This window comes from Balaenoptera acutorostrata, chromosome 1 (assembly GCF_949987535.1).
Source record: "Balaenoptera acutorostrata chromosome 1, mBalAcu1.1, whole genome shotgun sequence".
Lineage (NCBI taxonomy): Eukaryota > Metazoa > Chordata > Mammalia > Artiodactyla > Balaenopteridae > Balaenoptera > Balaenoptera acutorostrata.
The window spans coordinates 140,959,832-140,980,017 of NC_080064.1; the positions used below are offsets into that span (position 1 = coordinate 140,959,832).

Genomic DNA, 20,186 nt, shown 5'->3' on the forward strand with positions numbered 1-20,186 from the left:
GTGCTAACATTTTACCAAATTAATGAGGGGATATTGGTGCCCACAATGTGCTGGGAAATACAAAAACAGTCATAAGCCCATCTCGGAAAAGCCTGAGCAAGCCTACAGGGATTAGAACAGTTGCTGAATTTACGGTACCCTGGGAACCTCTATTTGTCAAGTGCCATAGACGCAGCCCTGACACTGGCACAGGTGAAGATGAATTTTCATTCAGAGCAGTGAGCCTTCTGACTCCATTAATCCTCAGGGTTTTGATGATGAATTTCTTTCTTTTTTTATTTTATTTATTTTCACTCTAATGCCTCCTCCCACTGCCCTGTAACAGCGTGCAAGGAACAGAACAGATGGTGCTTTACGTGGAAGACCAAGGGCTCATGAGGATACAAAGCCTGCCCACTCTGAAATCACATGACTGCACGTGCAAGGAAAAGCCCTGATTTCCCCTGGGAGACACAGATGCAATGATGTTAGTATTCCCAGTGGAGGGGGAGGAGGGGAGGGCTAACAGGCCATTTACAAGGAAGTCCACACTTATACTAATATACTCTTCAGCAGGGACCATGTTTAAATCACAAAATAACAGGAGGACCAATATCTGAAGATTCAAAAACACCAAAGTAAAACAGAGGTGAATGAAGGTTTTAGTATGCTGCTATACAAAGCACATGTAGAGCGAACTAGTAAGGACATACAGTAGTAGAACACTGGCCTCTAGTTAACCCGCCATTGGCTCTGACCCAGTTTTAATCGGAAGAAGGCAGGATTTACAACCTGCTTAAGGATGGAGTTTGACAACTGCTATAATCAGAAGAGCTGTCAACACAAGGACAGCTGTCAAGCCAAACTGTAATTCATAAAAAATAATAGCTAAGCCCCCAAGACATCCCCAACATTGTCTGCAATCACTGGATTTAACTATATTTATAGTGTTATGAAAGTTCCAAGAATAGGTTAAGGGTCCTAAAGTAAAATAAAATCAACAAATAGCTACTGAGTGCCTATTAAATAAAAAGATTAAATAACATTAAATGACTAAATGGATAAAATATGCCCAGCAGATTCCCTGGCATATAGTAGGTACTTAATAAATGGTAACTATTATTATTGTTACATGCCAAGCTCTGTTTTGACAACCTTAAAATTGGGCAGAAGTCTAGTGACCTAGTAAGAAAATCTAAATTAAAAATTAATCACACCTATAAGTGATCATTAAAGTATTAATTTCACGAAACATTCCTGAGTTGTCAGAATATTTTAGTTTTATATATTTGTAATGCCAAAACCTCTAACTAATGATATTATTGGAGCGTTTAATTATCTTGATTATAACATATGGTATTTGTTTTGTTCTTTCTACAATGAATAATATAATCTGAGAGATAGAAATAGAAATCATTTTACTAGATCAATTTTGGGCAGGATTCCTGAATCAGGGATAATTTTTATGATTGTCTAAACTCTCAGTGAACAGAAATAGGAATATGAAGGTGCACAAATGGACACATATATATGTGTTTACTCACAAGTACAGTTTTGAAAAATAGCCTGACCCACTGACCAAGGTAACCAACGATAAAAGATTTTCATTTATTTCTATAAAAGACTATCTTCCACAAAATAATGTGTGCTTTAAAAGGATACTAGGACTGTAATTATTTACAGAGTTATGAAAAGATGACTGGAAGTGGAATCAGAAGATCTGGACAAGTGTCTTGGCTCTGCCACCTACAGCTTGTGTTACCCTGTCAAGGCCATTTCACTTATCTGGACTTCAGTTTTTCACCTGCAGATGTAGGAAAACAAGGTCTAGCTCAGACATCTGTTGGAAAGGTTAAGAGATTATATATATGAAAACAGTAACACCACCATCTTATATCTGCCTAGGTTTGGATTTTATTTTGTATGTGTGTAAACTTTATTAGAGTATAAAATACATACAGAAGAGTACCAAAACAATAAACATAAACTTTCTTAAGATAAATTTATCCATGTAACTAGCACACAGATCAAGAATCAGCTCATCATTAGAATCTCAGAAGCACCCCTGCCCTGTTAATCCCTTCCAAATGCCACCTACCCAGTTCCCCAAGGTGACCATTATCCTGCCTGCTAATGCTGGAGATGAGTTTTTCCTGTTTTTGATCTTCATATAAATGGAAGCATATAGTACATACTGAGTTCAGGATGCCAGATACAAAACAGTATGTTCGTGAGATTCATCATTTTACACTCAGTGTCTCTTTTACAATTCCATTTCATTATCTTTCTGTACTGCCTTTTAGAACTACCTTTCAGTTCACCATAATTTGTTGTTGTTGTTTTTTTACTTGTGCCAATTCTGCACTTTAACCTATTCATATTGTAAGATTTCTATATTTTTTCACTTACTGAAGTTCTATTTGATTCTCTTTCAAATCCGCTTGTTCTTTTTTGGAGTGTCTTGTTCTTGTGTTCCTGATTCCTTGATTTTATACAATTTTTTTCTTATAATTTCTATCCAATAGTTTTACTTAAATTCCTTAAAGTTTAATCCTGTGGTTTACTATGTCCGCTGACATTCACTCAGGTGTAATCTGTAATTCTGGATTGTGAACTCATTTTCAGCAGAACTTCTTTCTGTAGGAATTTTGTGCTGCATTGGTTGAGGATGTGTCTCTCAAGAGAAGTTTAGCATTTGCTTCTGCCAGTTCCTTTAGGGGTAACCAGCCTAGTACATTTATGTTAATTTCTCAACTTGAGAATTTCTGCAACAGAGTATAAATTTAAACCCCAAACTTGCATGAGGTGGGGCTTTTCTTCCACCCAGATTCTGGTCTGTGGCAGATAAGCTTGTTTTCCTTCCTTACACTAGTGGGTCAACTTTTTCTAATCTAATTTAACTTTTTTTTCCTACTGAGGATGCAGTCCTTTGAAAGTGCTGGCTTACTCTGGATTCAGGTCTCAGTTCCAACTTCCCATTACTCAAGAAGCAACATTTCCAGGGTTTGCTGGCATTGAAACCCAAGCCCACAGTTTCCCCAGATTAGACAGTGTTAACTCACACACTAGCACTATGGTTATCAGGTCCTTGTTTATTGGCTGGGAAGTGAAGGACACCCAGCGTCTGGGGCCATCTGTTACCTTGAAAAGGATGTTTGGTATATTTTATCCAGCAAGTAGTAGGTGCTCATTAAATATTTGTTGAATGAATGGAATATAATTAAGTTGTATTTATAGTACTAATAGAGCCTATGATATTTAGATTTAAAATAATTTAAATTTAAAATAATTTAAATTGAATCTTCAAATAGATACATGCATATGGTTCCAAATACAGAAGTCATTAAAGGGTTTATAGGAAAACACTTTTATCCTGTGCTTGTATTCTAGCTCCACAGTTCTTCCCTTAGGCAACCAACATTCACTTTTTGTGTATTGTTCCATTTACTAGCAAATGTATACAGATATATTCATGGCAGCACAGTATATATACTGTGCTGCACCTTATTCCTTTCACTTAACAATATATCTTAGAGATTTTTCCATATCAGTACATAAAGAATATACAGCTTATTTTGAAGCCAGTCAGAAAGACCTTTGAGGGACTTCCCTGGCAGTCGAGTGGTTAAGACTTCGTGCTTCTAATGCAGGGGGCGTGGGTTTGATCCCTGGTCAGGGAACTAAGATCCCACACGCCGCACGGTGCAGCCAAAAAAAAAAAAAAAAAAATTCCCCACCCTGCTGCTATACAGAAATGAAGTTTACACATATCAAACTTAAGTGGACACATTCCCACATGTGTAAAGGCATTCACCCTTAATGGTTAACTAGGGATGACAGAGTGACTCATCTACATTCTCAAGGGCATATTTAGTCTGGTTTAACTGTTTCTACAGTTTCTGGATGGAGAAATGAAAGGAAAACACAAAACATGCCACAGAGAAGGCACTAAAAAATGTCTAATGAGTGGATGAAAGAAGGAATGAGGGGATGAAAATAAGCACTGATTTAGCACAGCACGTGGTTGCACTGGCAGAGTTGTCTTTCTAAGCCGAGCAGTGAACTCTGGACCTTATGGCACGTATTTTGAAATAAAAAGTTTGCCTGGCTTCAAGAAGCCAGGCATCAGGAAGAAGGCGCAGCCCTGAATTTTATGCTGAGGGCCTCACAACCACTGTTGAAGAGTTTCTTTTACCCTTTCAGATTATCTGTGGTTGTTTGACTTATGCCAAGTTCAAACAGCTAGGGAGGTAGCAGAGAAACGTTTTTTCCTGGGTCGAAAATGAGAGTTAAGAGTAGCCAGCATTTGGTGATGTCAGAGGAGCTATCTGACAGAATTCTATAAACACCTTTGCAGAGTCAGAGATGTGAGTACTCTGGAAGGAGGCAGGGGAAGGCATTTGTTTTTCTCTCCTTTCCTGGTAAATCTAGAGATATGGGTTTGAATCTCTGGCTCCCTTAGGTAAGTGTATTAACTTCTTTGAGTTTTGATTTCCTCATTTATAAACTGGGGAAAACAGTAATTACTTCGGAGGGCTGTTTATAGAAAGGAGCCTAGTGATGACCTGTATACTGTGATAGATATGCTTTTTTTTTTTTTTTTTTTGGCTGCCTTGGGTCTTTGTTGCTGCACGCGGGCTTTCTCTAGTTGCGGAGAGTGGGGGCTACTCTTCGTTGCGGTGCGCGGGCTTCTCGTTGCGGTGGCTTCTCTTGTTGCGGAGCACGGGCTCTAGGCACGCCGGCTTCAGTAGTTGCAGCACGTGGGCTCAGTAGTTGTGGCTCGCGGGCTCTAGAGCGCAGGCTCAGTAGTTGTGGCGCACGGGCTTAGCTGCTCCGCGGCGTGTGGGATCCTCCCAGACCAGGGCTCGAACCTGTGTCCCCTGCCTTGGCAGGCGGACTCTTAAGCACCGCGCCACCAGGGGAGCCCTGGAAATGCACATTTTTAATGGCACACCTTTCAAAGGCATTTGGTAACACAGAATATACATGTATGCACATATGTGTGTGTATATATGCAATTTAAATTAACAACTATTCTAAGTACAGAATACAGAGGAATATAAAGGCTAATAAAACAAGTTTTCGGCTATTACAAGTAATGCTGCAATACATGTTCTTAATTATGTCTCATTATATACATTTTGGGGAGTATTTCTAGGGAATATACTAGAAGTGAAATTGCTGGGTTGTATGGTATGTGTACCTTCAACTTCACTAGACTTTGCCAAATTCATCTCCAAAGTGACTGCAACAGTTGACACTCCCAACAGCAATGTATGAGAGTTCTTGTTCCTCTACATCCTAATACTAATCTTTGTAAATGTTTACATGTTGCCAATCTGTGTGAAGTTATATCTAAATGTGTTAATCTGCATTCCCTGATCATTGTTGGGAGACAGTTCTCCAAGGGACTCTCATGTTTCTGCACCCCTTGTGAGCAGAGGTAATGACAGCTTTTATTCTGGACTATCTTTCCAAAAATGTTTATATAGTGAACAGCCTTCAACAACAGAGGTACTGTTTCTTTCCAGAGTGGAAGGCAGGTTTGTTTATTGTCCAGTATAATAAACATATGTGTTCTCCAGAGCAAAGGTTGAGCAGGTCTTCTGGCAGTTTATTATAAAAGACTAGAGTTCCCTAAGCTTAGGATTTCTAAGCTATGACACACTATGTGTGCAGGACCTACCTGGGCTTCTCTTCATAGCTCCTGTGGGACTCAAGGGGAAATAACACAAACACAAAGCTCATGCTGCTTGCTATGCTGTGGATAATAGTATTTTGTCTCTGATCCATGAGTTGTGTGTCTTTTGCCAGCATTCATAAGACTGTATCAAGCTAATTTGTTAGTTTGCAAGTAGAGTACAATATCAGACTATTCATAGTTCTTGAAAGTTATTGGTGAAGGTGAGCACCTTGTTTATTGGTTATTTGGCTCTTCCCATTTGTGAGCTATCTGTTTTTTGGAGTCTATTTTTTGCATTTGATTGTCTTTTTTTTAATATAAATTTTTAAATTTTATTTATTTATTTTTGGCTGTGTTGGGTCTTCATTGCTGCACGCAGGCTTTCTCTAGTTGTGGTGAGTGGGGGCCACTCTTCATTGTGGTGCGTGGGCTTCTCATCACAGTAGCTTCTCTTGTTGCGGAGCATGGGCTCTAGGCGCAGGCTTCAGTAGTTGTGGTGCACGGGCTCAGCAGTTGTGGCTCGTGGGCTCTAGAGCGCAGGCTCAGTAGTTGTGGTGCATGGGCTTAGTTGCTCTGCAGCATGTGGGATCTTCCCGGACCAGGGCTCAAACCTGTGTCCCCTGTGTTGGCAGGCAGGTTCTTAACCACTGCGTCACCAGGGAAGCCCTGATTGTCTTTCTTACTGACTGGGAGATGTTCTTGATATATTCTAGTTTAAATATTGATGGCTGTCTTTTATTCAACCATATTCACACCCAAATAGATAAAAAGTAACAACACTTTTTCTGGTACTTTACAGTTTACAAAATACTTCAGTATCTTTTACCTCACTGAAATTACCCAGTAGCTCTTCGAGAGCCATATTATTTCCATGTTACAGATCATCCTCTATTTTACAGATTACTTAAGTGAAGATTAGTTAACCATGCTAATCAGTTAATAGGGGAAATAACTTAAAAAATGAAATCTATTTTTCTTCACTTCAACTACATCAAGAAAGCATTTCTTTTTAAAGAAGTTTATTTATTTATTTATATTTGGCTTTCTTGGGTCTTCATTTCTGTGCAAGGGCTTTCTCCAGTTGCAGTGAGTGGGGGTGAGTGGGGGTCACTCTTCATCACGGTGCGTGGGCCTCTCACTGTCGCAGCCTCTCTTGTTGCGGAGCACAGGCTCCAGACGCGCAGGCTCAGCAGCTGTGGCTCACGGGTTTAGCTGCTCCGCGGCATGTGGGATCCTCCCAGACCAGGGCTCGAACCCGTGTCCCCTGCATTGGCAGGCAGATTCTCAACCACTGCACCACCAGGGAAGCCCAAGAAAGCATTTCTTATAGGAGAGATTCTAGCCCCTAAGTGACAGTGATTAGCATCTTACTTGTCACTGACAGTAACAAGAATGAAATAATTTTCAAAAGGGGATTGGAGGAGCCTCCATTTCTGCTGATTGTGTAGAAATGCTCCATTTACTGTGAATGTGTCCATAAGAATTTTAACATATCTCCAACTTTACAGGTTATTAATCTGTTTTTTTTTCTTTTTTTTTTAGTTATTGTATTTCTGCTAGTGGCTAGGCATTTTTCTAAGCACTATGTTGGGCTGGACAAAGTTGAGATAAACAAATAGAGAAAAGTCAAATATAATTAGTAATAATTTAAAAGCATCTTACCATAATGTAGAGCTGTTTGACCTTCATTGTCCTACAAAAGAAACAAACAATATATTTTAGAACCTAAGTTATTGCAAAAGTATGAAGGTACATAAGCTACAGCAAATATATCTGATATACCAAAGTTCCATAGGTTTAACAGATACAGGAAAAGTCAGTTCTTTGAGCCTCACAGTAACTTCTGACCAAACTCTCCATCTAGGAAAAAAGGAGAATGCTGAATGGTGACTTGTACACTGCAGCAGCTACAGTTAGAGTGACAGGATGACCAGATCTGCAGTTAGTGGCAGAAAAATGGACTCTTGTATATCACTTATCTTGCTAGTATTATGTTTTTTTCTAAGCACATTCCCAAAATCTAAGAAGTCTATGATTTACAGTAAGAGTTAGTAGCTTTTTAATCCCTTTTCAAAGATTCACAGATTCCAGGCTTATAACGCTAGGTTTCCCAATCATATCAAATATCATAAAGAAATGTGATTTCAAGGCACACAAAGTCCTACAAGTTGTTAAAGTCAAAAGTTCCCACATATACACAGGAAACTCCAACTGTTCAGTTAATTTTTTTATTCCTTTAAAACCAAGATACTCTAACTATATAAACTAGTTATAGCACAGATAAGTCTTTTAGCAATGCTATTTCTTTTTTTAACTTAATTTTTATTTTATATTGGAGTATAATTGATTTACAATGTTGTTAGTTTCAGGTGTACAGCGAAGTGATTCAGTCATATGTATACCTGTATCTATTCTTTTTCAGATTCTTTTCCCATATAGGTTATTACAGAATATTGAGTAGAGTTCTCTGTGCTATACAGCAGGTCCTTGTTGGTTATCTATTTTATATATAGTAGTGTGTCTATGTAAATCTCAAACTCCTAATTTATCCCTCCCCCCACCTCTCCCCTTTGGTAAACATAAGTTTTCGAAATCTCTGAGTCTGTTCTGTTTTGTAAATAAGTTCATTTGTATCATTTTTTTGTATTCCACATATAAGTTATAACATATGATATTTGTCTTTCTCTGACTTCATTTAGTATGATAATCTCTAGGTCCATCCATGTTGCTGCAAATGGCATTATTTCATTCATTTTTTATGGCTAATATTCCATTGTATATATATATACTACATCTTCTATATCCATTCCTCTGTCGATGTACACTTAGGTTGCTTCTATGTCTTGGCTACTGTAAACAGCACTGCAGTGAACATTGGGGTGCATGTATCCTTTCAAACCATGGTTTTCTCCAGATATATGCCCAGGACTGGGATTGCTGGATCACATGGTAGCTCTGTTCTTAGTTTTTTAAGGAACCTCCACACTGTTCTCCATAGTGGTTGTACCAGTTTACATTCCCACCAAAAGTGTAGGAGGGGGTCCCCTTTTCTCCACACCCTCTCCAGCATTTATTGTTTGTAGACTTTTTGATGATGGCCATTCTGACTGGTGGGAGGTGATTCCTCATTGTAGTTTTGATTTGCACTTCTCTAATGATTAGCCATGTTGAGCATCTTTTCATGTGCTTTTTGGCCATCTGTATGTCTTTCTTTAGAGAAATGTCTATTTAGATCTTCTGCCCACTTTTTGGTTGGGTTGTTTTTTTTTTTTTTTTTAATATTGAGCTGAATGAGCTGTTTGTAAATTTTGGAGATTAATCCTTGGTTGGTTGCTTCATTTGCAAATATTTTCTCCCATCCTGTGGGTTGTCTTTTCATTTTGTTTATGGCTTTCTTTGCTGTGAGGAAGCTTTTACGTTTAATTAGGTCCCATTTGTTTATTTTTGTTTTTATTTTCATTACTCTAGAAGGTGGATCCAAAAAGATATTGCTGTGGCTTATGTCCAAGAGTGTTCTGCCTATGTTTTCCTCTAAGAGTTTTATAGTATATCGTCTTACATTTAGGTCTTTAATCCATCTTGAGTTTATTTTTGTGTATGGCATTAGGGAGTGTTTTAATTTCATTCTTTTACATGTAGCTGTCCAGTTTTCCCAGCCATTTATTGAAGGGAATGTCTTTTCTCCATTGTATATTCTTTCCTCCTTTGTCATAGATTAATTGACCACAGCTGTGTGGGTTTACTTCTGGGCTTTCTATCCTGTTGCACTGATCTATATTTCTGTTTTTATGCCAGTACCATACTGTTTTGATTACTGTAGCTTTGTAGTATAGTCTGAAGTCAGGGAGCCTGATTCCTCCAGCTCTGTTTTTCTTTCTCAGGATTGCTTTGGCTATTCAGGGTCTTTTGTGTTTCCGTACAAATTTAAAACTTTTTTGTTCTAGTTCTGTGAAAAATGCTATTGGTAATTTGATAGGGATTGCATTGAATCTGTAGATTGCCTTGGGTAGTACAGTCATTTTCACAATGTTGATTCTTCCAATCCAAGAACATGGTATATCTTTCCATCTGAGCAATGATATTTCTTAAGCTGAGAGCAGGTGATCACATTACATGAGCAACACATAATCAGGATTAAGTACAGGTGAAAAGTAGAATTTAGTAGTTTAGTTGATATGCATTTAGTATGTGCATGGTCATTATTAAGCCCCTGGTAATTAAGAATAAATGATTAACCATATTGTGAATAACTGAGACAGGGTGGTATTATGATTTAAATCAACTACTCTTGGACAAGCCATATCTACCTTTCCCATTTCCTAAAAGCTGAATGTGGCAGTTGGTTCCCAGAAGGTTTTGGGTGTGGTTCTTTCTATTTAATCTCCTAAGAAGAAAAGCAAAAAGCTGCCACAGAGAGCTTATTTTCTGGTTCAGATAGGTAGTAAGAAAAAAGTCACGCCTTAAGGGCTTTTTAACACCTAGAGAAGCTTGGCAGGGATAACAGCTGGTGGGGGTAGAGAAACAACTTTGAGGCAATACAGTTTAATTAAACTGTTTTCCTACCAGGGAATAAGAGTTCTCATTGGATTTGGAGGTGAGGGGTGGGTGGGTGGGAGGAGACATGAAAGAAGTAATTTTGAGGAACCCTGTGAGTAGGGTAGACTCATCTGAGGTGCAACAGTGGCTACATTTGGGATGCCCATTAAACATCATAAGGATAATAATAAACTCTAAGGGGAGTAAAAGATGGAAAGCAGCAGCAAGAAGTCAGGAAGAGATAATTTTTGCCTACTACTTTTTTGTGTTTTTCGATACAGCCCCTACTTTGCTCCCAGCTCCTCTCTGCCTTGCCCTGCCCTTGAGGTTAAGGGCAGGTAGGAGAAGAGAGCTGAGGCAGCTACAGTAAACAGGATTGAAGAGATGGTTATGTGGGGCAGCACAACAGTGTGAAGTTGTACTCCAGAGTATATGGACTTGCCTGACTATGGCCAAGGGCAGATTTGAAAGAACTGCACTGTGCATTATGGCTTTAGACTCATATCTGCTTTGCTAGTTTCCAGAGTTAATCTGTAGAAGTGTATGTGTGTGTATGGGTACACACATCTGATGGGTTTATACATTCACATTTATAGCTTAAATGCCTGGCAACAGAAAGCAATTTCAGAAAGAGTTTCATCTATTGCAGTTTCAGGACTCTAACTCATGCATCCATCATGCAGGGTTATATTTTCCACAATTATCCATCTTTAGTTCTCTTGCTATTTGTGCATAACTTTCTTGTTTAATCACTGTGTTCATATATACTCAAAGTTCAGTTTCATTCAATTTGTAATTGCTTATCTTCACTAGAGAGGTGGAAGCATAATTATTATTTTAGTCACTTTTACCAATGAATACTAAATCTCTATCTCCACCCCAACTTCCAACTAATTAATTAATTAAAAATGTTTATTGAGCTCCTACTATGGCCCAGGCACTGTTCTAGGTACTGGGAACAAAGAGGTGACAAAAACAGAGAAGGTCTCTCATGTTATAAATCTTACATTTTAGTGATAGGTGAAGTAGTAAGCAAATAAATCTATTCTATAACAGGTAGTGATACGTGCTCTGAAAAAAAAAGGCATAATAGAGTCTAGCGTGATGTCAGATGCTATTTTAGATAGAAAGAACAAGGAACAACTTTATGAGAAGATATGTACACACAGACAATTGAGGAAGAGTCTAGGGTAGCCATGGAACCCAAGCTGAGCAAATCATAGCATCCATCATCCTCCTGGTCTAAAAGTAAGCAAGTCACTCAAGCCAAATCAATTAGAGTTTTCTTTCAGGATTTAAAAAAATGGAGCTAGGAGACAGAAGCATGTATGCAGAGAAGGTCTTTTGCTCTCTGGTCAAAAGAAAATGATGTAGTGAATAAAGACAGATACAAAAAGATAAATATTGTATTATTCCACTTATATGAAGTGCTTAGAGTAGTCAAATTCAGAGAGACAGAAATAGAATAGTGGTTACCAGCGGCTGGAGGGAGGGAGGAATGGGGAGTTATTGTTTAGCGGGTACAGAGTTTCACTATGGGATGATGAAAACGTTCTGGAGATGCGTAGTGGTGACGGTTGCACACAATGTGAATGTACTTAACGCCACTGACCTGTGCACCTAAAAATGCTTAAAGTAGTTAATTTTCTCATGTATATCTTAGCACAATTTTTTAAAAAAGAAAAGTAAAAGATGTGGGCCAAAAACTTATACAAGTAGCATTGTTCTCCACCTTTTGGAGAAAACCGGTCTGCGGTAGGAGAGAATGAAGTATCCACAAAGAAGAAAGTAGTGGTGAAAGATCCAGAGAGAGTGTGAGTCTCTGGTCCTTGTCATTCCAGCTATGTCCTTGCCTTTCTTGGTTAGGTGAGCCAACAACAAAATACCCTCTAGGCAAATGTGATCTTTTTGTCACTTGCAAACAAGAGTCCTGACTAATATAGAACTCAAGGCAATTTGTGACCCAAGCCTTGGTCATCTTCCTCCCCATTTTGTGACTGCTGATTCCCAGTAAGAATACCTATCTGGACTCCCACAGCTGTAAATGCTCTTCACTCTGCTTGAAAACTATCCTCCAACCTTATAGTGTTTTGCTCTTTTCTCCTATTTTAAAATTCATCTTTGATATATTTAACCATTTTAAGTAGACTTATCGTCCCTAAATTTCTTTTATTTGAGCTCAGGGAGAGGAAGCAGGTGGTGCTACACGTGATGTTTGTGGTGCTGCCTGAGATTTGAGTATTATTGATTGCTTCCTGTGTGCTTTATAATTTTAGACTGTAAATTCATTTTAAGTGGGGTTTTATCTGTGAAAAATTCTGTGCTGTATTCTCTGGATTGAGATTCTGTCCCTCCAGAATGATTTTGCTTTTGTTTCTGCCAGGCATCACGCAGATATTAGCAGTCTGATATCCCTATGTTGATTTCTTAGCTTGGGGACTTCTGAACACTTAAGTAGTGTAAATTATTTTTTTTAACATCTTTATAGGAGTATAATTGCTTTACATTGTTGTGTTAGTTGCTGCTAAATAACAAAGTGAATCAACTATATATATATACATACATCCCCATAGCCCCTCTCTCTTGCATCTCCCTCCCGCCCTCCCTATCCTGTCCCTCTAGGAGGTCACAAAGCACCGAGCTGGTCTCCCTGCGTGCGCTATGTGGCTGCTTCCCATTAGCTATCTATTTAACATTTGGTAGTGTATATATGTCAGTGCCTCTCACTTCATCTCAGCTTACCCTTCCCCCTCCCTGTGTCCTCAAGTCCATTCTCTACGTCTGTATCTTTATTCCTGTCCTGCCCCCTAGGTACTTTTCTTTTTTTTTTTAGATTCCATATATATGTGTTAGCATACAGTATTTGTTTTTCTCTTTCTGACTTACTTCACTCTGTATGACAGACTCTAGGTCCATCCACCTCACAACAAATAATTCAATTTCTTTTCTTTTTATGGCTGAGTAATATTCCATTGTATATATGTGCCACATCTTCTTTATCCATTCATCTGTTGATGGTCACTTAGGTTACTTCCATGTCCTGGCTATTGTAAGTAGTGCTGCAATGAACATTGTGGTACATGACTCTTTTTGAATTATGGTTTTCTCAGGGTATATGCCCAGTAGTGGGATTGCTGGGTCGTATGGTAGTTCTATTTTTAGTTTTTTAAGGAACCTCCATACTGTTCTCCATAGTGGCTGTATCAATTTACATTCCCACCCACAATACAAGAGGGTTCCCTTTTCTCCACACCCTCTCCAGCATTTATTGTTTCTAGGTTTTTTGATGATGGCCATTTTGACCGGTGTGAGATGATATCTCATTGTAGTTTTGATTTGCATTTCTCTAATGATTAGTGATGTTGAGCATTCTTTCATGTGTGTGTTGGCAATCTGTATATCTTCTTTGGAGAAATGTCTATTTAGGTCTTCAGCCCGTTTTTGGATTGGGTTGTGTTTTTTTTTGATACTGAGCTGCATGAGCTGCTTGTAAATTTTGGAGATAAATCCTGTCAGCTGCTTCATTTGCAAATATTTTCTCCCATTCTGAGGGCTGTCTTTTGGTCTTGTTTATGGTTTCCTTTGCTGTGCAAAAGCTTTTAAGCTTCACTAGGTCCCATTTGTTTATTTTTGTTTTAATTTCCATTTCTCTAGGAGGTGGGTCAAAAAGGATCTTGCTGTGATTTATGTCATAGAGTGTTCTGCCTATGTTTTCCTCTAAGAGTTTGATAGTGTCTGGCCTTACATTTAGGTCTTTAATCCATTTTGAGTTTATTTTTGTGTATGGTGTTAGGGAGTGTTCTAATTTCATACTTTTACATGTACCTGTCCAGTTTTCCCAGCACCACTTATTGAAGAGGCTGTCTTTTCTCCACTGTATATTCTTGCCTCCTTTATCAAAGATAAGGTGACCATATGTGTGTGGGTTTATCTCTGGGCTTTCAATCCTGTTCCACTGATCTATATTTCTGTTTTTGTGCCAGTGCCATACTGTCTTGATTACTGTAGCTTTGTAGTATAGTTTGAAGTCAGGGAGCCTGATTCCTCCAGCTCCGTTTTTCTTTCTCAAGATTGCTTTGGCTATTCGAGGTCTTTTGTGTTTCCATACAAATTGTGACATTTTTTGTTCTAGTGCTGTGAAAAATGCCATTGGTAGTTTGACAGGGACTGCATTGAATCCGTAGATTGCTTTGGGTAGTATAGTCATTTTCACAATGTTGATCCTTCCAGTCCAAGAACATGGTATTTCTCTCCATCTGTTTGTATCATCTTTAATTTCTTTCATCAGTGTCTTACAGTTTTCTGCATATAGGTCTTTTGTCTCCTTAGGTAGGTTTATTCCTTGGTATTTTATTCTTTTTGTTGCAATGGTAAATGGGAGTGCAAGAGATTTCTGTGCATTCCTTTTGTATCCTGCTACTTTACCAAATTCATTGATTAGCTCTAGTAGTTTTCTGATAGCATCTTTAGGATTTTCTATGTATAGTATCATGTCATCTGCAAACAGTTGACAGTTTTACTTCTTTTCCAATTTGTATTCCTTTTATTTCTTTTTCTTCTCTGACTGCTGTGGCTAAAACTTCCAAAACTATGCTGAATAATAGTGGTGAGAGTGGGCAACCTTCTCTTGTTCCTGATTTGAGTGGAAATGCTTTCAGTTTTTCACCATTGAGAGCGATGTTGGTTGTGCGTTTGTCATATATGACCTTTATTACATTGAGGTAAGTTTCCTCTATGCCTACTTTCTGGAGAGTTTTTATCATAAATGGGTACTGAAATTTGTCAAAAGCTTTTTCTGCATCAACTGAGATTATCATATGCTTTTTATCCTTCAATTTGTCAATATGGTGTATCACATTGATTGATTAGCATATATTGAAGAATCCTTGCATTCCTGGGATAAACCCCACTTGATCATGGTGTATGATCCTTTAAATGTGCTGCTGGATCCTGTTTGCTAGTATTTTGTTGAGGATTTTTGCATCTGTGTTCCTCAGTGATATTGGTCTGTAGTTTTCTTTTTTTGTAACATCTTTGTCTGGTTTTGGTATCAGGGTGATGGTGGCCTCGTACAATGAGTTTGGGAGTGCTCCTCCCTCTGCTATATTTTGGAAGAGTTTGAGAAGGATAGGTGTTTAAATATTTGATAGAATTCGCCTGTGAATCCATTTGGTCCTGGGCTTTTGTATGTTGGAAGATTTTTAATCACAGTTTCAATTTCAGTGCTTGTGATTGGTCTGTTTATATTTTCTATTTCTTCCTGGTTCAGTCTCAGAAGGTTGTGCTTTTCTAAGAATTTGTCCATTTCTTCCAGGGTGTCCATTTTATTGGCATACAGTTGCTTGTAGTAATCTCATGATCCTTTGTATTTCTGCAGTGTCAGTTGTTACTTCTCCTTTTTCACTTCTAATTCTATTGATTTGAGTCTTTATCCCTTTTTTCTTGATGCATCTGGCTAATGGTTTATCAATTTTGTTTATCTTCTCAAAGAACCAGCTTTTAGTTTTACTGTTCTTTGGTATTGTTTCCTTCATTTCTCTTTCATTTATTTCTGATCTGATCTTCATGATTTCTTTCCTTCTGCTAACTTAGGGTTTTTTTTGGTTCTTCTAATTGCTTTAGGTGTAAGGTTAAGTTGTTTATTTGAGATTTTTCTTGTTTCTTGAGGTAGGATTGTATTGCTATAAACTTCCCTCTTAGAACTGCTTTTGCTGTATCTCATAGGTTTTGGGCCATCATGTTTTCATTGTCATTTATTTCTAGGTATTTTTTGATTTCCTCTTTGATTTCTTCAGTGATCTCTTGGTTATTTAGTAGTGTATTGTTTAGCCTCCAAGTGCTTGTATTTTTTAGTTTTTTTTTTCCTGTAATTGATATCTAGTCTTATAGCATTATGGTCGGAAAAGATACTTGATACGTTTTCAATTTTCTTAAATTTACCAAGGATTGATTTGTGACCCAAGATGTGATCTACCCTGGAGAATGTTCCATGAGAACTTGAGGAGAAAGTGTATCCTGTTGTTTTTGGATGGAATGTCCTATAAATATCAATTAAGTCCATGTTGTTTAATGTATCATTTAAAGCTTGTGTTTCCTTATTTATTTTCATTTTGGTTGATCTGTCCATTGGTGAAAGTGGGGTGTTAAAATCCCCTGCTATTATTGTGTTACTCTTGATTTCCCCTTTTATGGCTGTTAGCATTTGCCTTATGTATTGAGGTGCTCCTATGTTGGGTGCATAAATATTTACAATTGTTATACCTTCTTGGATTGATCCCTTGATCATTATGTAGTGTCCTTCTTTGTCTCCTGTAATAGTCTTTATTTTAAATCCTATTTTTTCTGATATGAGAAATTGCTACTCCAGCTTTTGTTTGATTTCCATTTGCATGGAATATCTTTTTCCATCCCCTCACTTTCAGTCTGTATGTGTCCCTAGGTCTGAAGTGTGTCTCTTGTAGACAGCATATATACAGATCTTGTTTTTGTATCCATTCAGCCTGTCTAGGTCTGTTGGTTGGATCATTTAATCCATTTACATTTAAGGTAATTATCGATATGTATGTTTCTATTACCATGTGCTTAATTGTTTTGGGTTTGTTACTGTAGGTCTTCTCCTTCTCTTGTGTTTCCTGCCTAGAGAAGTTCCTTTAGCATTTGTTGTAAAACTGGTTTGGTGGTGCTGAATTCTCTCAGCTTTTGCATGTCTGTAAAGGTTTTAATTTCTCCATCAAATCTGAATGAGATCCTTGCTGGGTAGAGTAATCTTGGTTGTAGGTTTTTCCCCTTTGTCACTTTAAATGTCCTGCCACTCCCTTCTGGCTTGCAGAGTTTCTGCTGAAAGATCAGCTGTTAACCTTATGAGGATTCCCTTGTATGTTACTTGTTGATTTTAATATTTTTTCTTTGTACTTAATTTTTGATAGTTTGATTAATATGTGTCTTGGCATGTTTCTCCTTGGATTTATCCTGTATGGGACTCTCTGCTCTTCCTGGACTTGACTATTTCCTTTCCCATATTAAGGAAGTTTTCAACTATAATCTCTTCAAATATTTTCTCAGTCCCTTTCTTTTTCTCTTCTTCTTCTGGGACCCGTATAATTCGAATGTTGGTGTGTTTAATGTTGTCCCAGAGATGTCTGAGACTGTCCTCAATTCTTTTCATGTTCTTTTCTTTATTCTGCTCTGCAGTAGTTATTTCCACTATTTTATCTTCCAGGTCATTTATCTGTTCTTCTGCCTCAGTTATTCTGCTATTGATTCCTTCTAGAGAATTTTTAATTTCATTTATTGTGTTGTTCATCGTTTGCTCTTTAGTTCTTCTAGGTCCTTGTTAAACATTTCCTGTATTTTCTCCATTCTATTTCCAAGATTTTGGATTATCTTTACTATCATTACTCTGAATTCTTTTTCAGGTAGGCTATTTCCTCTTCATTTGTTTGGTGTGGTGGGTTTTTACCTTGCTCCTTCATCTCCTGTATATTTCTCTGTCTTCCCATTTTGCTTAACTTACTGTGTTTGGGGTCTCCTTTTTGCTGGCAGCAGGTTCATAGTTCCCGTTGTTTTTGGTGTCTGCCCCCAGTGGGTAAGGTTGGTTCAGTGGGTTGTGCAGGCTTCCTGGTGGAGGGGACTGGTGCCTGTGTTGTGGTGGATGAGGCTGGATCTTGTCTTTCTGGTGGGCAAGACCACGTCCAGTGGTGTGTTTTGGGGTGTCAGCACTGGAGCTTGCTGGTTGTTGAGTGGAGCTGGGTCTTAGCATTGAGACGGAGATCTGTGGGAGAGCTCTTGCTGATTCATATTACGTGGGGCCAGGAGGTCTCTGGTGGTCCAATGTCCTGAACTCGGCTCTCCCACCTCAGAGGCTCAGGCCTGACACCCGGCTGGAGTACCAAGACACTGTCAGCCACACGGTGTAGACAAATGTGGTAAAAATCTGACTGGTGTCTTGGATTTCTCTTTGCTGGGCGATTTCTCCAAGCCAGGTTCCCTTTGTCAGAAACACAGCAAGCCAAAATGCTGAGACACCCGAGGTTTGCAGAGAAGACAGTGCTTGTTCACAAGGCAGCCAAGGAGAAGACAGTAGAACAAATCTCAAATCTGGCTCCCGGAATACAAGGGGCTAGCGTATTTATGGGATAAAGAATAATGTAGCAGGGCCATCTGGGGTGTAGCGAGTGTGGGGAGCATGGGGAACGTGGGGAAAAGTGATTGGGTAAGGTGTGGTAGGTGTGGTAATCCAATAGTGTAAATTTAAAAAGGGCAAACCTCTCTCGATCCCACCTCCCACTCCTGGGATTGGAGTACAGGCCAAGAAAAACTCTCCATGTCAACTCTGTGTTGGTGGGCAGAGTTTTAAAGTCTACTTCTTCCTGATGGTGGTTGCTGTTTTTAGAGAGATCTCTACCTCATGTGTACTGAGACTGGCCAATCCTTCCTTTCACGGCAGTCAAGTGTTGGTTTAAACTTACCATTTTCTTTTTAAAGCTTTGGGCTTATTAAAAATTTAAGGCTTACTATTGTAGTTTGTTTCTTAGCTGTGTTTGTTTTGGCCCTCAGAGAACTACCTTGCATTTTTGTAAGCTCTGCTATGCATTTAAAGGGATTTTATTCTGTGTTTCTGGGTATTTTGTAGTGGGAGAATCTTCAGATTATTTAGTCTAGAATCTTGTAAGAAAATCCCCTCAGCCTTTAAGATTCAGTTCATCTTCTTTAGGAAACCTCCTCAACTCCTTAGGTGGGGTTAGGGGCCCCTCTTTTCTACCACTGCAGCATAGCTTACACTATATGTACTTGTCTGTCTCTTCCATTAAGACTGTAAACTTCTTGTATGCAAGTACTACGTCTTTCATCCAGTGCCCATCACAGTGTCTTGCATAACATGTATGCTCAATAAATGTTCATGAAATGAGAGAATTAATATATTACTTTAATCTTTCCTTATTGGTTTATTCTTTAATCTCTTGACTGACCTTTTTTCTTTTATCTGAACTTAAAAAAAAAGTCCCTACATATTTCCTACAGTGTAGAGCATAATGCCAGATGTAATAATCCTACAAGGGCCCAAACAGTCATGAACAGGAGACTCAGTTTACAGTTAACTCAGTGAAAAATCACTATTACTTTCAGATTCCTTTTTCTCTTATGTGAAGAGCACAAGTTGGTCTCTCTTGAATTCATACAGATTATTTCTTTCCCCACATGTATTCTACACTAATCCTTTCTTACTTTCTTATTTTTGATCATTATCTCCATTTTATTAATAATTATTTTCTTTAAGGACTAAGTTTCTTCAGATTGGGCATGCTATCAAATATATGTACATATATTTAAATTTACTGTTTTTTAATTGAAGTATAGTTGATTTACAATGTTGTATTAATTTCTGCTATACAGCAAAGTGATTCAGTTTTACATATATATATATATGTGTGTGTATACACATATATATATACACATTCTTTTTTAAAATATTCTTTTCCATTATGGTTTATCATAGGATATTGAATATAGTTCTCTGTGCTATACAATAGGACTCTGTTTTCCACCCATTCTATATATAAAAGCTTACATCTGCTAACCCCAACCTCCCACTCCATCCCTCCCCCAACCCCCTCCCCATTGGCAACCACCGGTCTGTTCTCTACGTCCATGATTCTGTTTTTGTTTCATAGATAGGTTTATTTGTGTCATATTTCAGATTCCACACATTAAGTGATATCATATGGTATTTGTCTTTCTCTTTCTGACTTACTTCACTTAGTATGATAATCTCTAGTTGCATCCATGTTGCTGTAAATGGCATTATTTCATTCTTTTTTATGGCTGAGTAGTATTCCATTGTATATATGCACCACATCTTCTGTATCCATTCATCTGTTGATGCACACTTAGGTTGTTTCCATGTCTTGGCTATTGTGAACAGTGCTGCTATGAACATTGGGGTTCATGTATCTTCTTGAATTATAGTTTTGCCTGGATATGTGTCCAG

General features: G+C 38.2%; 1 protein-coding gene across 4 annotated transcripts in view; it reads right to left on the reverse strand.

Annotated features, from left to right (window-relative positions):
- ACBD6 (acyl-CoA binding domain containing 6) overlaps positions 1–20,186 on the reverse strand; it is a 242,340-nt gene that overhangs the window by 22,441 nt on the left and 199,713 nt on the right. The window contains exons 7-8 of one of the 4 annotated variants that reach the window (XM_007188192.3): positions 7,325–7,355; positions 1,626–1,783 (exon numbers count right to left, since the gene is read on the reverse strand). In XM_007188192.3, the coding sequence (XP_007188254.1) occupies positions 1,761–1,783; positions 7,325–7,355 (54 nt within the window). In that variant the 3' untranslated portion in view covers positions 1,626–1,760. Of the gene's footprint in view, positions 1–1,625; positions 1,784–1,867; positions 4,906–4,961; positions 6,927–7,324; positions 7,356–20,186 lie in introns of those variants that run through there. The other 3 variants (XM_057557063.1, XM_057557062.1, XM_007188191.2) reach the window with 3 other exon arrangements.